Source organism: Podarcis melisellensis, assembly GCF_964234715.1.
Source record: "Podarcis melisellensis genome assembly, chromosome: 2".
Lineage (NCBI taxonomy): Eukaryota > Metazoa > Chordata > Lepidosauria > Squamata > Lacertidae > Podarcis > Podarcis melisellensis.
Window position 1 is genome coordinate 108,015,388 of NC_138529.1, and position 16,453 is coordinate 108,031,840.

Genomic DNA, 16,453 nt, shown 5'->3' on the forward strand with positions numbered 1-16,453 from the left:
AGGTGTGATGTCGTCAAGTGACGTCAGCCCCCTTCCCCCAATCTCTTTCCCGAGTCGGTGCATCTGATCAGGAACAAGAGAGGGAATAAAGATCTACGCAAGAATCTGCTGCCCCTGTGGATCCTGCTGCAAGACAAAGTCCTTCCTTCCTTGCTTCCCACCTTGCCCTTTAATGGCTGTTACATGCCTGCCTCCAAAAACAGAAAGAGGCGTGCAACAGAAAAGAGCCGGGAACCAGAGGCAGTGCATTTAGTTTCTGTGGCAGCCTCTCATCTGATGAAACATCTAGTTCCATGCAGTGTTTGTTGTAAAAAAATAAATAAATCCACAGATGACGTTTGTGTGTTTGTATCAGTTTACATTTCTTAGTACAGAAAGTATTGATTTGATGCGTAGAGATCTTTCCTATTCTAATTGATTCAAGAGGGTTTTGGAAGCTTCTCTGTGAAAGAAACAAGCAAAAGAAGAAAAGTTTGGATTTGATATCCCGCTTTATCACTACCCGAAGGAGTCTCAAAGCGGCCAACATTCTCCTTTCCCTTTCTCCCCCACAACAAATACTCTGTGAGGTGAGTGAGGCTGAGAGACTTCAGAGAAGTGTGACCGGCCCAAGGTCACCATACAGCTGCCTGTGGAGGAGCGGAGATGCGAACCCGGCTCACCAGATTATGAGTCTACCGCTCTTAACCACTACACCACACTGGCTCATGGTGTTTGGGTTATTCCTTCAGAGAAGCTGAGTACAGCTGGCTTAAACTGGTTTTGTTATCTCTTCTGTCAAGGTCATGCTGACTATCAAAGTCAGGCCAGAAGGAGCCTGGGTTTTATTTCCTCTTTCCATCTCTCTTCCTTCTGGTGTGGTGTTCTGTACTATAGTGTTAAGGTTTAGACTTATTATAAGTTATTGTAAGTTTAAGTTAAGTCTGTTGCAACTAGACTTATGGGCTGTGCCAATCCTGAATGTGACCATTATGCTCATTTGCCTTCAGGAAAGCTCTGCTGGATGAAATATTAATTGCCTCTGGTCTACTTTTTGGGAATTCTGCAACGTGTTTAAGTTTTTACTCTGCTAACTATACGTCCGAGTTCTGCTCTGGATCAATATTGAGTAGAATTACATGACAGTGTGTGTGTGTGTGTGTGTGTGTGTGTGTGTGTGTGTTTGTATGTATGTGTACAGCACCAGCCTTTGTTTCCCACGCATTAGTTCCTTCCCTCACAAGTATTCAGCTTCCCACCCCTCTTTCAAAAGCACACAGCCATTTTGCAATGACATTACAAAATCCTTGCTGCTGAATATGAGGGCCATACATGATGTCATGAAAGTAAAAAGGAGAAGTGTGGATGCCTTTAGCATAGCTGAGCATTTACGTAGGTGAGTCTGCTCAGTTTCCTGCGGCCTGCAAGAAAGTAGGCAAGCCAGCCCACATTGAACAGGCACCAGGAGTGGATTCTGCTCATTTGCATCCCACCCTTTCTGTCTGCTACATTTGCCTTACAAAAATGTATACATTAGGGGAAATTTGCATTCAAATGCATATATTATGAGACATTCCCACTACAATGCTGATGCATTTCCATGAGGAGTTTATAAAATAAGAAGAAGAAGAAGAAGAAGAAGAAGAAGAAGAAGAAGAAGAAGAAGAAGAAGAAGAAGAAGAAGAAGAAGAGGAGGAAGAAGAAGAGGCGGCGTTTGGACTTGATATCCCGCTTTATCACTACCTGAAGGAGTCTCAAAGCGGCTAACATTCTCCTTTCCCTTCCTGCCCCACAACAAACACTCTGTGAGGTGAGTGAGGCTGAGAGACTTCAGAGAAGTGGGACTGGCCCAAGGTCACCCAGCAGCTGCATGTGGAGGAGCAGGGAATCGAACCCGGTTCACCAGATTATGAGTCTAGCACTCTTAACTACGACACTAATAATAATAATAATAATAATAATAATAATAATAATAATAATATCACAAATTGAGACGGAAATGTGGATAACTAAACTGGAAAAAATGGGAAAGTAAGAGAAACATACATTGACTGTTTCACCCATTCCAAGGTGGGGGATAGAGAAAAGCCTCCCCACCAGATCTGAGGAAACTGGCTTAAGGTACCTCATCATTTAAACCAGGTGAGAAGCAAAATCCTGCTGTTTTTGAGAACTGAAGAGTCCTGGGATATTTTTGGTGGCTGAATTTTGTGACTCATGCAATGTTTTGAGGAAGCCAGTTGAAATATTTTTTTATTTAAAAAAAAAAAACCAGTTTAATAAATTACCTGAGAAATAAGAAACATACAAGAGCCTGGAACACCAGTGTGCTAGGGAAGATAGTGGGATAATTGCTGTGCATGCCAACACAGGGTAGCCAAAATGACAACTCCAGTCACCCCTACCAATTGGGTGCTGTAGTCCATGTCGTTTTAAGGGCACCGTGTTGGCTACCCCAGTATATACAATGTCTGAGTTGTTTTTTGTAGGGGAACAATTGCCTTGGCAAACTACACCATAGCCAGTAGCCATCATTTTTTTTAGAATAGTTGCAGGATCTGCCCAATAGTCGGCGTTCAGTGGAGCTGCTTTTACACCATCCAATGCATCCAATATTTGGCAGGGGAAAGTATTAGAACAGAGCGACCACACCTTCACAGCACTTAATCACTTGATTTGTTTAAAACACACACACAGATATCCTACACATGGGAATCCCCCACTCCTAGACCCTCCTATCCCCTAACTCTAGAATGGCCTTGAGCAGGCAGAAGTTACACTAGTGGCCAAAATTGTGGAAACCTTTTGGAAAAAGTGTATTTCCGAGGTCTGATGGTTCAGTTATCTTTCCATTGATGTATAATTTTATGGTACTGTATTACTAAAAAGAAAAAGAAAGAAAAAGTGGTGTTATGAGCCATCTTTGTCAAAACAAGATGACACTTGATTGCCTCTCTATAAACACTCCTTTTTCTGGTTATTTGGCTATAACTTTTGATAGAATACAGATAATTGAACCAACTTTGTTGCATTACATTCTTCATTAAGTTATCTTTCCATTGATATGTAATTTATGGTATGACTAAGCCGTTTCCGGTGAACCAGAGTAGCGCACGGAAACGCCGTTTACCTTCCCGCCGGAGCGGTCCCTATTTATCTACTTGCACTTTGAGGTGCTTCTGAACTGCTAGGTTGGCAGGAGCAGGGACCGAGCAACGGGAGCTCACCCCGTCGCAGGGAGTTGAACTGCCGACCTTCTGATCGGCAAGCCATGCTGCATGATCTGCCGCCACGCAATTTCTGTTCTCATCCTGAAGCAAAGTTCTTAATATGAGGTAATATTTCTGGGTTAGTGGAATCTGTAACCTGAAGCGTATGTAACCTGAGGTACCACTGTACAGAAATAAAGCTGTATTCGACAGACGAAAGGATATATGATTTTTGACATGACTGAGAATCATAGAGCCAGGGACGGAGAACTTTAAAGCGTTAAGATCGGAATGTGGAAAATATGAAAAACAACAAGAGGAGGCAGGATTGAAGATTTGCAGATATGCTTCAGAGGTCCAGACTATGGGGAGCCCAGAAAAATTAATAATTACAATTTGGGTTGCAATTTGGTCTTTTTTTATTTTAGTTTGTTGTTTTTAAATAGATTATGACGTGGACATGTTGACTGGCTGTATTTATTGGAAATTCAATAAAAATGATTTAAAAACAAAAAGCAAAGCGGCGCGCAAACTTGACCGTGCAGATTTCCCCTTGGCACCACCCTCCATCCCTCCCTCGCCCTCCCGGCAGCTGAGCAGAGCCGTTTCTCTCTGACACTCTCCTCTGCTCTCTTTCTCTGAGTCTCTTGCATCCGGCTCCCAGGGCGCCCGCATGGGGATGCCTGCTTCGCACGCCACCTCAAAAATCTGCGCCTGGGGCCAGAGAAGGCACTGGCACCAGTACAGACAGAGACACACACAGCAGCCCCTGGCAGGCACTAATAGAGGTGGAGGCAAAAGCATTGGGGGGTGCGAGAGACGAGGGGGGAAAGCAATGCATAGAAGGCAGGGGAGATCTCAGGGGTGCTCACGTGATTCGTTTCCCTTGTAAAAAAAAAAGGGAAAGGAAAAATAAATAAATCAATACACACTGCCGCAAGCAACAGTTCTGACGGCGCATGGTTAGACGTGGAGGGAAGCGGCTCCTTCAACCAAGTCCCTTTCCATGCTAACAGTGGCGTAGCGTGGGTTGTCAGCACCTGGGGCAAGGCAAGTAATTTGCGCCCCCTAACCCGTGGATTTGCGCTCCCTAATCCTAACCCCCAGATGTTGTGCCCAGTGCGGCCCCCCTGCACCCCCCACGCTACGCCACTGCATGCTAAAGAGCAGCCTTCCTCAAACTCATCCCTCCAGGTGTTTTTGGCCTACAACTCCCATGATCCCTAGCTAGAAGGACCAGTGGTCAGAGATGATGGGAATTGTAGTCTCAAAACACATGGAGGGCCGAGTTTGAGGAAGCCTGCTAAAGAGCATGCCTTGCCTCTGTGCACCAGTGGTAGAGGAACTCAGTTGAAGGAGCCGCTTCCCTCTGCGTCTGAGTATGCGCCCGCTACTCTGCGCCACCAGGAGGACGCGCCCTCGGATCTGCAGTGCAAGGAGCGCAGCCCCTCCGACTTGGCTAGAGCGGGCTAAAGAAGAGGCTCAGGAAAGTAAGGTCGAAGGAGGGAGGAGGGGAGAAGCAAGAAGTTTCACCCTCTGCTGCATATGACTGCTGAAAGGTCAGAACTTGCTCAATGGGCAAGTTGAGTCAGGAAGCAGCTGCAACTACAGGCACTACCTCAGTTGTGCTACCTCACATTACCTCAGAAGAGCTTGAAATATGCCTGCTGTTTTCTTTCCGTAAGGCCCCGAACCCTTAAGAACATAGCTGAATGTAAAAACGAAAACACATTTAAAAGGCTATAGAATATGAATCAGAAAATAGTTTATATAAATATCACTCTGTGTGGTTCACACCAGGCACTGCTCCAGCCTCTTACATAGTTTTGGCGCAGATGAAGTGGTGTTCATTGCTGCATCTTAAGAAGTTGGGTTTGGGTTCATCATACAGACAGGGGCAGTTTCCTCCATTTCCACTGACATCCAACCTTCAACACAAGCAAGAGTTATGCAAGAGTTGGTATTTCCCTGACAGCAGTAAATAGAAAACTTCTGAGCACACAGTTACAGTACTGAGAACACAGTTACTAACAGGGAAATTTCACCCAGATTGGTAAGCCGTGAACCTTCAGGGAGGAGAGAAATGGGCAGGGAAAATCCTTGAGCATCTAGATTGCCCACTGATTTTTCCTAGAAATGTAAGGTAAAGGTAAAGGTACCCCTGACTGTTAGGTCCAATCACCGACAACTCTGGGGTTGCGGCGCTCATCTCGCTCTATAGGCTGAGGGAGCCGACGTACAGCTTCCGGGTCATGTGGTCAGCATGACTAAGCTGCTTCTGGTGAGCCAAAGCAGCGCATGGAACGCCATTTACCTTCCCTCCGGAGCGGTACCTATTTATCTACTTGCACTTTGACGTGCTTTCGAACTGCTAGGTTGGCAGGAGCAGGGACCGAGCAACAGGAGCTCACCCCGTCACACTCTCATAGCTTTACACCAGAGAGTAATTACACCAAAGCAAAATGTTATGCTGGAACTGATCCTGGCCAACACACTGATCTGCTAAGATGGCTTACCATCACTTGCACATAACAGTTATGTACATCGGTAGTATTGGAGTCCAAAACAATGCAAACTTGTTCCACCAGAAACAACAGCCCCTTAGCTGGATTCCCCAAAAGAACTATAGTCAGGTGTTTGATGCTCTCAGTTCCTTCTCTACAGCATAAGCAAGATTAGATGGAGAGGCCATGGCCAGAGGGTTGCTGCTTTAAGGCTTTGCGTTCAGCTGAAGGGAGCCTAGGAGGGGTAGTCCAGGTGGGATGTAGAATCAGCTCCCAGTGACCTGTCCAGGGTGCTGAAAGCCTCCTTATTTATATACCAAGTTCCCACAAAGAACAGAGATAGCACAGAGACATTTGTGCCTGGTGCATAACAGAATGGATTCTGCCTAGCCTACTGATTCTTGCTCAGCTGATCTGCTTATGGGTGCTGACTTATAATATAATAATAATTTATTATTTATACCCCGCCCATCTGGCTGAGTTTCCCCAGCCACTCTGGGCGGCTCCCAATCAAGTATTAAAGACAATACAGCGTTAAATATTAAAAACTTCCCTGAACAGGGCTGCCTTCAGATGTCTTTTAAAGATAGGATAGCTACTTATTTCCTTCACATCTGAAGGGAGGGCGTTCCACAGGGCGGGCGCCACTACCGAGAAGGCCCTCTGTTTGGTTCCCTGTAACCTTACTTCTCGCAATGAGGGAACCGCCAGAAGGCCCTGGGTGCTGGATCTCAGTGTCCGGGCAGAACGATGGGGTGGAGACACTCCTTCAGGTATACAGGACCGAGGCACTTTGAATTGTGCTCGGAAACATACTTAACCCCACCTTGTTTTTTGTGAGCGCCTACAGGACACAGCTACAGGTGCAAATCTGAGCGAAAGTTTGCATCATACCGTTGAATATTATTATTGGGTTGTTTTGTTTTTAAAAACCGCTGGGGGAACTAAGGATATCAGTCTTCTTCTGGCATCAGTCACAAACTGTGCAACTACCCAAGGACGATGCGTCTGGTTTTGTGGTCTCACCACTGAAGGACAGAAGAGAAAAGAGAGGACTTACGCCGAGCTGTTTCCATGGAGCTGTCCTGGCTCTCTGCTGACACCGATCCAAAAGGAATTCTTGCCTTTTAGACCCATCACAAAGTGCTTTAATGATCAGAATAAATGAATGTTAAGGGATGTGGGTTGCTAGAATCACAGGCAAATCGTGCAGCAGCTGAACATATGCAAGTACTTCGATGAGATTTATATCTTGGACTCTATACAAATTTTCTGTTTTTATATTGCACACGGTTATTTCATTGTTGTTGCCTGAAATGTGGATTAAAATACACTTATATACCACCCTTTGTTTGTTGATTTTCTATACTGCCCTATACCCAGGGGTCTCAGGTATCAAGATGAAAAACTACAAAATACATAATAAAAATATAAACAACAACCCAATAGCTCTCTCTCACAAAAAACACATTTTAAAAAGGGCATAGGATGTCAATCAGATCAACCAAAGGCCTGGTTAAAAAGGAACGTTTTTGCCTGGTGGCTAAAGGTGTATAATGAAGGTGCCAGGCAAACAAATTAGGGAAGCTTTTAATGTTTGATGCATTACTGTATTTTATTATTTTGTTGGAAGTGGCTGGGGAAGCCCATCCAGATGGGTGGGGTATAAATAAATTATTATTATTATTATTATTAAGCATTCAAATAAATGAGTGAACCCCTACCTTCTTAGATAGGTTACCAGCTGTGACCTGCCATCTACTGCAGCCTACTTTGGCCTAGGACTGCAGGATCTCCATTGAAGAAATAAGTAGTTCTGGTTGAGTTATAAAGAGAAGTTCTACTGAGGTGTGAAAATATTTGTTATTAAAATATAAGAGTGTAATTAAGAGTGGTAGGGAGCTTGCTAGAGTATAAAATAAAAAATAAAGGCCAGCGCTTAAGCATTCAGCTTGGTTTCCTCAGCGTGTAATAATAATTAGGGTGGGGATTAAGGTTGTTTCAAATAAAATATAAAATAAAATAAACTCTGAGGCAGCAAAAGTTATGATTAAGGTTGTTTGTAATGTTGTTAAAATTATTAGGAAAGTCCGTTTTCGGTTTAGGGGGTTCAATTTTTAAGTGATTTTGGCTAGCTAAAATTATGAGTGGGAGTAGTCAACAGGAGAGAATAATTAGGGGGGTGGAGGTAGTATCAATATTAAAGTATATGGTTGTGTTAGAAATTTTTAGGAGTATAGGATGATTAAATAATATAAGACTTGAGAGTGCTAATAATATAGAATATCCAGTTATAGCTGGAAACAGGGTGTTTGAACTAAGTAAAAAGGCTGAGGGAATTAAAAAAGCAGGTGGGATAATGATTTTTAGCATTTTAGTAAGTTTAGGGTTTTTATATGGTCGGTTCCATGTGTTCGAGAGGTAGCAACTAGGAGGGCAAGGCCAGTGCTGGCTTCACAGGCGGATAGTGCTAAAAGTAAAATAGGTAATATGGCAGTAGTTGGGGTGTTTGTAGAGGTTGTAAATGTAGCTATTATTAGAAAAAGAGTTAGCATTATTCCTTCGAGACAGATCAAAATAGATATGAAGTGGGTTCAGTGGATGGATAAGCCTAGAAGACTAAGTAAAAACATGGTATTTAATAGAAATAGAATTATTGACATGTTAGGGGTTCTAATAGTTTTAGAATTTATTAAGTCGAAATTAATTGTCTTGGTTAGACTAACCCCCATATTCAGCTCAGTCTAGACCGCCTTGAGTTCATTCGTAAATTAAACCAGTAGTTAGGAGAATAATAATTGCAGAGGTTCATATTATGGTTGTTGTGGGTTGTGATAGACTAATTGCTCATGGCGTTGGAAGTAGAAGAGCAATTCAATAGAACTTACTTATGCATAGGCATGGCTAGAAATTGCATTGCAAACCTCTTTTGCCAATATCTATATGATGTATACGTGTTTTGCGGGTAAAATTCTAAGAGGCTTTATATTATTATAAAGACCAGGCATAGGCAAACTCGGCACTCTAGACATTTTGGGGACTACAATTCCCATCATCCCTGACCGCTGGTCCCGTTAGCTAGGGATCATGGGAGTTGTAGTCCCAAAACATCTGGAGGGCCGAGTTTGCCTATGACCGATAAAGACTTTATTATAAAGTCCATCAAAGCCCCTAATGGCTGAGCATCTTTATCACTATCGCAAAGGACATTCATGTTCAGCAGCCAAAATACTGGCATTTCTCACCATTTCGTCCTCGCTTTCCAACACAGCCAAGGAGGCATTCTGTGAAGCGCAGAAGCTCTGGCTGAGGGTCCAGTTCTTTTCCACATCTGAAAAGTAGTAGCATTTCTGCTCGTAGGCTTTCCAACCAGATGGACATGCATGCGCCTTACAAGAACAGACTGGCTGCTCAGGCACTTTTCCTAGGCCGGAGAAAAACACACAGAGTTAGATGCTGTCTTATCCAACCTCCTCTTTTTGAGTACCATGGGCAGAATCAGAGATTCTTAGAATCACAGAGTTGAAAGGGACCCTGAGGCTCAGGGGGCTGACTCCCCCAACACATTGAGGGGGGCCAGCAAGGGGGGGGTCATGGAGGGTGCTCTTCATGTCCCAGCCTCGCCCAGTTAGCTTCCTCCAGGAATGCCTGCAGCTGTGTCACCCAACCCTCTCAGGCACCCTGCCCTGGGAGGAGGGGCATTTGCAATAGGACAGTGTTTGCTAAATGTCACCAGGGTGATCCAGGGTGAGTATTTTTGAGGAGCGGCCACACCATTCAAGGCAGCTGGCACACCCTTCATACAGAAATGTGTTCCCTGTGCCTTGAATTGAATCATGTACAGTGGTACCTCTGGTTACGTACTTTATTCGTTCCGGGGGTCCATTCTTAACCTGAAACTGTTCTTAACCTGAAGCACCACTTTAGCTAATGGGGCCTCCTGCTGCCGCTGCCGCCGCATGATTTCTGTTCTCATCCTGAGGTAAAGTTCTTAACCTGACGTAGTATTTCTGTGTTAGCGGAGTCTGTAACCTGAAGCGTATGTAACCTGAAGCATATGTAACCCGAGGTACCACTGTATTGAACATGGTGGGACTTATTCCTGAGTAAACATGGCGTTATAGTGTTTTTCTTGGGGGGGGGGACGACCCACCTAAAACCTAGATTGTGATTAATCAATTGATTAATTGGGATATGGGTGAAAGTACATGCTGGAGAATTGTGCCCAGACAAGGAATCCCTGGGCTGGCTTATGCAAAGCAGCCTGGCTGGCCTAGCAAAGAGCAAATCTGTTAATACGACAAAAGGGGTCCTTTGGCCTGGGGAGGCAGATGGTGTCAGGGTAGCTGGGCGTGAGGTGACGGGAAATGGGAGTATTTTAGTAAGGTGTTCTGGGAAGGAGGAGGAGGAGAAAGAAAGACCCCTATCGTTCAGCCCGGACACTGAGATCCAGCGCCGAGGGCCTTCTGGCGGTTCCCTCATTGAGAGAAGCGAAGTTACAGGAAACCAGATGGAGGGCCTTCTCGGTAGTGGCACCTGCCCTGTGGAACGCCCTCCCTTCAGATGTGAAGGAAATAAGCAGCTATCTTATCTTTAAAAGACACCTGAAGGCAGCCCTGTTTAGGGAAGCTTTTAATATTTAATGCAGTATTGTTTTTAACACTCGATTGGGAGCCGCCCAGAGTGGTTGGGAAAACTCAGCCAGATGGGCGGGGTATAAACAATAAATCATCATCATCATCATCATCCATCTTGGGCAGAGTGGTTGAAGAGATGGGAGAGATGCCTTAGACTCCGGAGCTGCCCTGCTGTGGGGGACAAACCCCTCTTGAAATGACCATGCTGTAAGATCTGAACTCCCTAGATGCAGACTGAAGGTGTAAATACTGTAGGTGAATGAACCATATTTCTTAAAGCTACAACAGTCTCTGTTTTAAGTGAGAGCTGGACCATAAAGAAGGCTGATCACCAAAGAATTGATGCTTTTGAATTATGGTGCTGGAGGAGACTCTTGAGAGTCCCATGGACTGCAAGAAGATCAAACCTCTCCATTCTTAAGGAAATCAGCCCTGAGTGCTCACTGGAAGGACAGATCCTGAAGCTGAGATTCCAATACTTTGGCCAGCTCATGAGAAGAGAAGACTCCCTGGAAAAGACCCTGATGTTGGGAAAGATGGAGGGCACAAGGAGAAGGGGACGACAGAGGACGAGATGGTTGGACAGTGTTTTCGAAGCTACTAGCATGAGTCTGACCAAACTGCGGGAGGCAGTAGAAGACAGGAGTGCCTGGCGTGCTCTGGTCCATGGGGTCACGAAGAGTCGGAAACGACTAAATGACTAAACGACTAAACAACAACAACAGTCTCTGCCATGTCTCAATTCTCCAAATGAACAGAGACCCTGGGTGAGTGCCTGGAACCCCCTTGGATCTTGCTACTGCTCAGTAGAGAGGGGAGGTGGGGTTGGCACCCAACTTTTGTAACAATACAAAGGATTGCCTGGAGCAGATCTGTAATCCTTGACACATTACAAACTGTATTTTAGGGGATTTCCTCCCCCCTCTCCCAACCACTGCTTTGTTTTTTTCTAACCACTGCTTTAGGTATTTTTCCCCAACCACAATTTTGCATGCTATTCAGAGGTTTCCATTATTTGTTTAGGGGGTTTTGTTGTGTAGGGGAGATGATGCTCTGGGGCCACCAGGTGTGGGAGGTGAGGAGCTCCTAGTCAGAAGCTCAGCTTGTGGCTGGCAGGGGGGCTGAGGATAGATTCTCTGCCTCTACTGCCCTGATGAAGCTGCCTCCCACTCACCTCCTTCTGCTGCGGCAATGTGGGAGCATTGGGGAAGCACGGCTGAATGAATGAATGAATGAATGAATCAGAATAAGCCCAGAATAAAACAGTAGTCTACATGGGCCCAAAGTTATAATTCATTATTTTGCCATGTCTATCAAAGCAACACTTACCACAAGGAAAGTCACCCAGTGCTGACCTTAGCCATTTCCTGCCTTTTATGGAGTACTGTTAGAGGCCACCCCAATCTCTGCCCAGTAGTGCACAAGATTCCAGGGGTCTTGGCCTTCTTCCAGGGTCTGGGGAAATGAAGGTGCAGCAGAGGCCACAGTGGCTTTAAGAAGTATGTTTTATTCACATCTTTATAGCTGAGTTTGGATGGAGGGAGTTCAGATCTTAAAGCATGGCTATCTCAAGAGAGACTTGTCCTCCACAGCAGGGCCACTCTGGAGGCCAAGGCATCTCTCCCAAACTGCCTTCAACCGGCCAGCCCACCAGCCCAGAAGATTCTGCCTTTCTTCTCCTCCAGTGTGAGAGCCACTGTGGTGTAGTGGTTAAGAGCAGTGGACTCGTAATCTGGTGAACCAGGTTCGCTTCCCTGCTCCTCCACATGCAGCTGCTGGGTGACCTTCGGCTAGTCACCCTTCTCTGAAGTCTCTCAGCCTCACTCACCTCACAGAGTGTTTGTGGTGGGGGAGAAAGGGAAAGTAATAATAATAATAAATTTTATTTATACCCCGCCCTCCCCGGCCAGAGCAGGGCTCAGGGCGGCTAACACCAATAAAATCACAGTAAAAACATAATAGGGAAAAAACAAAAAAACTATTTAAAATACAGGTTAAAAATGCAATTTAAAATGCAGCCTCATTTTAAAAGCAGCTGATAAATCAAGACCATAAGGGGAGGGAAACAGAAGGGTCAGACTGAGTCTAAACCAAAGGCCAGGTGGAACAGCTCTGTCTTGCAGGCCCTGCGGAAAGATGTCAAGTCCTGCAGGGCCCTAGTTTCTTGTGACAAGAGTGTTCCACCAAGTCAGGTCCAGTACTGAAAACCAATCTAACCATCTTGTGAACTGGGACCTCCAAAATGTTGTCATTTGTGGACCTTAAGGTCCTCCGCAGGGCATACCAGGAGAGGCGGTCCTGTAGGTATTTGGGTCCTAGGTCACACAGGACTTTAAAGGTCAAAACCAGCACCGTACAGCACCTGTACTCCACCGGGAGCCAGTGCAGTTGGTAAAGCACTGGATGAATGTGATCCCATGGCAAGGACCCTGTAAGGAGCCTTGCAGCGGCATTCTGTGAAAGGAGATTGTTAGCCACTTTGAGACTCCTTAAGGGGAGTGAAAGGCAGAATATCAAGTCCAGACTCTTCCTCCTCCTCCTTCTCCTCCTCCTCCTCCTTCTCCTCCTCCTCCTTCCCAGCAGCCCTTGCAGAGGACTTCCCCCTTTGTGTCTGCTTGCTCCGTCTTTCTTACAGTTCTTCTCTGACATCATGCCTGGTTGCCCCAGCAACCTTCTTCTCTGTGCTCTGTGGTCAGAGCCACTCCCTTTGTCTCAGTGACTCATTTTTGTTCCGTAATGGCTGATCTCCACTATCCCTGCTGAGTCCACAGGGTTCAGTTTTCAACTAAATTTGATTTTCTAACTATTACCAAGTCTAAGCATTTGGGGAGGTCTTGCTTCCCACCCACCCACCCAAAACCTGTAACAATAGGAATTTTCAGTCATGCATTGATAATGGGTGCCATCTCATAGCTGCACTATGGAAAGCTGGTGGCAGGCTGGCTGTAGCACAGAGACTGGCAGGCAGCAAGGCTGTGGCAATGGCTGAAATCCAGGGAAGGGCCAAATCTGTAATTCAGACCTAGTAGCGGAAGATACATGGCTAAGGGAATGGGGGGGGGGAAGGTCAAAGGAAAAATGTATCAAGGCAGCAGCATGGACAGTTGGACTACTTACCAGCTCCAGCGCCAAGGAGAATGCTGAGGATGACAATGACAATGATGAGGATGACCATAAAGACAAGAAGGATGATGATGCAGATGGTCTGCCGGCGCGGTGGCAGAAGAGAGGGGGTGCAGTCCACTCCAGGTGTCGTCACTGGGAGGGTGTGTGACAAAATGAGTATTTTTAAAAAATTGGGCTCAGGGAACTTTTTAGGAGTGATGTGGTGGCTTAGGCGCCTGCAGGTTCCGCGCTGCCTAAAATGGCAGCGTGGGAGACTTGCGTCTGCCTACTGCTTCTCCCTCAGCCACCTAACAGCTGAGGGGGAGGCGGTGGAGAGGCTCCAAGCATCGGAGAGGCTCACCCTGCCCCCATGGCTGGCTTGCTTCACCCCTGGCTGCAGGACATGCCCCCATGCCAGGCACCCGAGTGGCTAGCTACGCCGCTGTGCCGGCATAAAACAGCTGCATACTCATTGTGTCCTAACCACAAAAGGTGTGGGGGAGAAGAAGACACATCAGCACTCCTTGCCTGCTCCCGTGAAAGGGATTGGGTGGGTGGGTTGGGGGATATGTTGCATTAGCTTATACCCAAAAGGGTGGGGAAGTGGCAAGAGTTTCAAACTTTTCTAGTCTTCACTCTTGTCTTTAACCCAACCCTCCCAAATGAACAGCAGCCATTACGAAGTAGAGGACTGTACTCTGCCAAGTAGGACACCCAGCCACCAGAGCCAGGCTCACGGTGTCAGCCCAAGACATTTTGCTGCTTAGGGCATAGTCCAATTGGCAGGCTTGCTAGGGCTGGCCCCTTTAAAAAGAAATCAAGTGCATCTACAAGGGTGGGGGAAATCATTTTTGCTTCATGTTTTACACTGGCAGTGCGTGAGCGCACTGAGGGAGCCCTCCATGCTCACCCAGTCTCTTTCGCTGACACACCGGTGCTGACATGCCCGGGGGCGGAGGGGGGGGCAGGGGGCAGAGGCTGCTGATGGTAGAATGTAACATCACTGAAGCAGTCAAATACAACATTTCCTGTTACTTTTAATGAAGAGTGTTGTATTATTATTTTAAGCCGGAAACGTAAGGGGAAACTTACCAGGAGCAATAGCTGGCATCTTATGGTGAGCAACATGCAAGCTTTTCCACAAGTATAAACACATTTTTACTGTAGACACCTCCACCTCCATGCTCCAGCTACTCACTAAATTTTTCCATAATAATAATAATATTTTTTATTTATACCCCACCCTTCCCGGTTCAAAAACTGCGCTCAGGGCAGATAACAACAAATTTAAAACACTACATTGTAAAAGCAGCATAAAATACAGTATAAAAACATGAATAGCAATAAAATTCAAAGTTCAGAAATCAACAGTTAGCCACCATGCGGGGGGGGGGGGGGGGAGGCAGCGGGTGGACAGTGTGGCGACTGTGCCGCCCAACATTTTGTCCCCCTCCAGCATGGAACCTGCGCCCACCTTCGTATGCCCCTGTGCGGGGGGCGCTGGCACCCCCATTGGTTGGCGCTGTGAGTCCCTGTGTCCCACAATCGTTCTTAAGGTAAACAACCATTTCTTTTAAAAAGGTGAACAACTTTGGGGTCCCCTTCTAAAAAAAGGTTGTCAACTCTGGGCAACCTAGGGGCACTAGGCAGATCTTTGCACCCCAGCGTCACATATGCTTAAGATACCCCTGTTCCTTGACCTGGAAAAGTTTAGTGATTAGCTGGAGAATGGAGGTTTATACTTGTTGGAAAGTTTGCAAGTTTGTAAGACGCCAGTTATTTTTTGCCATTGAGGGATTGGATGGCAACTCAATCCGCTCTATCACCACCTTAATCCAATGAATAGTGTGTGGTGTATGACTGCGCTGCGTTTTGATGGTTTCTATTACAGGCCCAAATACTGTAGCTGAGTGTTATTTGAGCTTAATTGGCCTAAGGCTTACATGCAAGAGTATGACCAGAATTTCTGCTATAATGGCTTTCTTTGCATCCGAGGTGTAGCAACACTGAACTACAGTGGTACCTCGGGTTAAGTACTTAATTCGTTCCGGAGGTCCGTTCTTAACCTGAAACTGTTCTTAACCCGAAGCACCACTTTAGCTAATGGGGCCTCCCACTGCCACCGCACCGCCGGTGCATGATTTCTGTTCTCATCCTGAAGCAAAGTTCTTAACCCGAGGTACCACTGTAATGGACCAATGCTTGTAGAAGGCAGATTGCTACGTTCCCAAGTCTCCAGCTGCCTCCAATGCCAGCAGGACTTGGGAATCTGCCTTATAATGAGTCAATCCCTTGACCCACCGAGCTGAGAATGGTCTACTGGCTGCAGCTCTCCAGGGTTAGGACTGATATCAGAAAAATAAGTACCACTGTACTCCTAAATCCAGCTGTTATTTCCTAGAGCAGAATCTTTTTGCACAGGCAGCTGTTGGTTGCTCCAAATCAGGGATGGAGAATCTGTGCCCCTTTAGATATTGTTAGACTGCCAGCATCGCCAGCCAGCATGACCAATGGGCTGGAAGGACAACATCTGGAAGGCCACCAGTTCCTCATCTCCGCTCCAAATGCCTTACTGCCAAATAGGGAGGCCACAGTTACCTGCTCTTTGACTTTGTGTGGTGGGTCCATTGGAGACAAAGGGAGACTCCACCTGGTCATGATCATCTTGGACTGTCATGTGAGCTCTTTCACACACAGACATTTCTGAGGAAAATTGCACTCCAAGGGCAATTCTGGTCTTAGGTCACCTGAAACAGAAACAAAATGAAGCCAACAGAAAGGTACTGGCTTGTGAACTGAGGCCACCAACACACACACACACACACACTTTCCAGATATTGGATCCAAAATCAGGTATCCTGTGATTCTGATTTCACCTTAACCTCATTGATGGCCAACTGGTAGCTCATTGCTGAGGAAGATGAGTTGTTGGGGAGCACCAGTGGGGAGTTGCGGTGTTGCATTCCCATCTTGCATGTGGGCTTCCCACAAACATCTGGCTGCTGGCTGGGACAAGAGG

The 16,453-nt window shown here is 46.1% G+C and overlaps 1 protein-coding gene across 3 annotated transcripts; it reads right to left on the reverse strand.

Moving 5' to 3' along the window:
- Positions 1-4,919: 4,919 nt before the first annotated feature.
- LOC309365168 (C-type lectin domain family 2 member D-like) lies at positions 4,920-16,173 on the reverse strand. 3 transcript variants are annotated; one of them, XM_081903369.1, is made up of 5 exons: positions 16,033-16,173; positions 13,447-13,587; positions 8,938-9,116; positions 6,753-6,838; positions 4,920-5,116 (listed from the first exon to the last, which is right to left on the reverse strand). In XM_081903369.1, the coding sequence occupies exons 1-5, from the start codon at positions 16,133-16,135 to the stop codon at positions 5,005-5,007; spliced, it is 621 nt and encodes a 206-aa protein (XP_081759495.1). In that variant the 5' UTR covers positions 16,136-16,173; the 3' UTR covers positions 4,920-5,004. The 3 variants fall into 3 exon arrangements, 2 of the variants coding, with proteins under 2 accessions (XP_081759495.1, XP_081759496.1); XR_014165927.1 differs by lacking the exons at positions 13,447-13,587; positions 16,033-16,173 and adding an exon at positions 12,614-12,841; XM_081903370.1 differs by lacking the exon at positions 6,753-6,838.
- Positions 16,174-16,453: the final 280 nt, after the last annotated feature.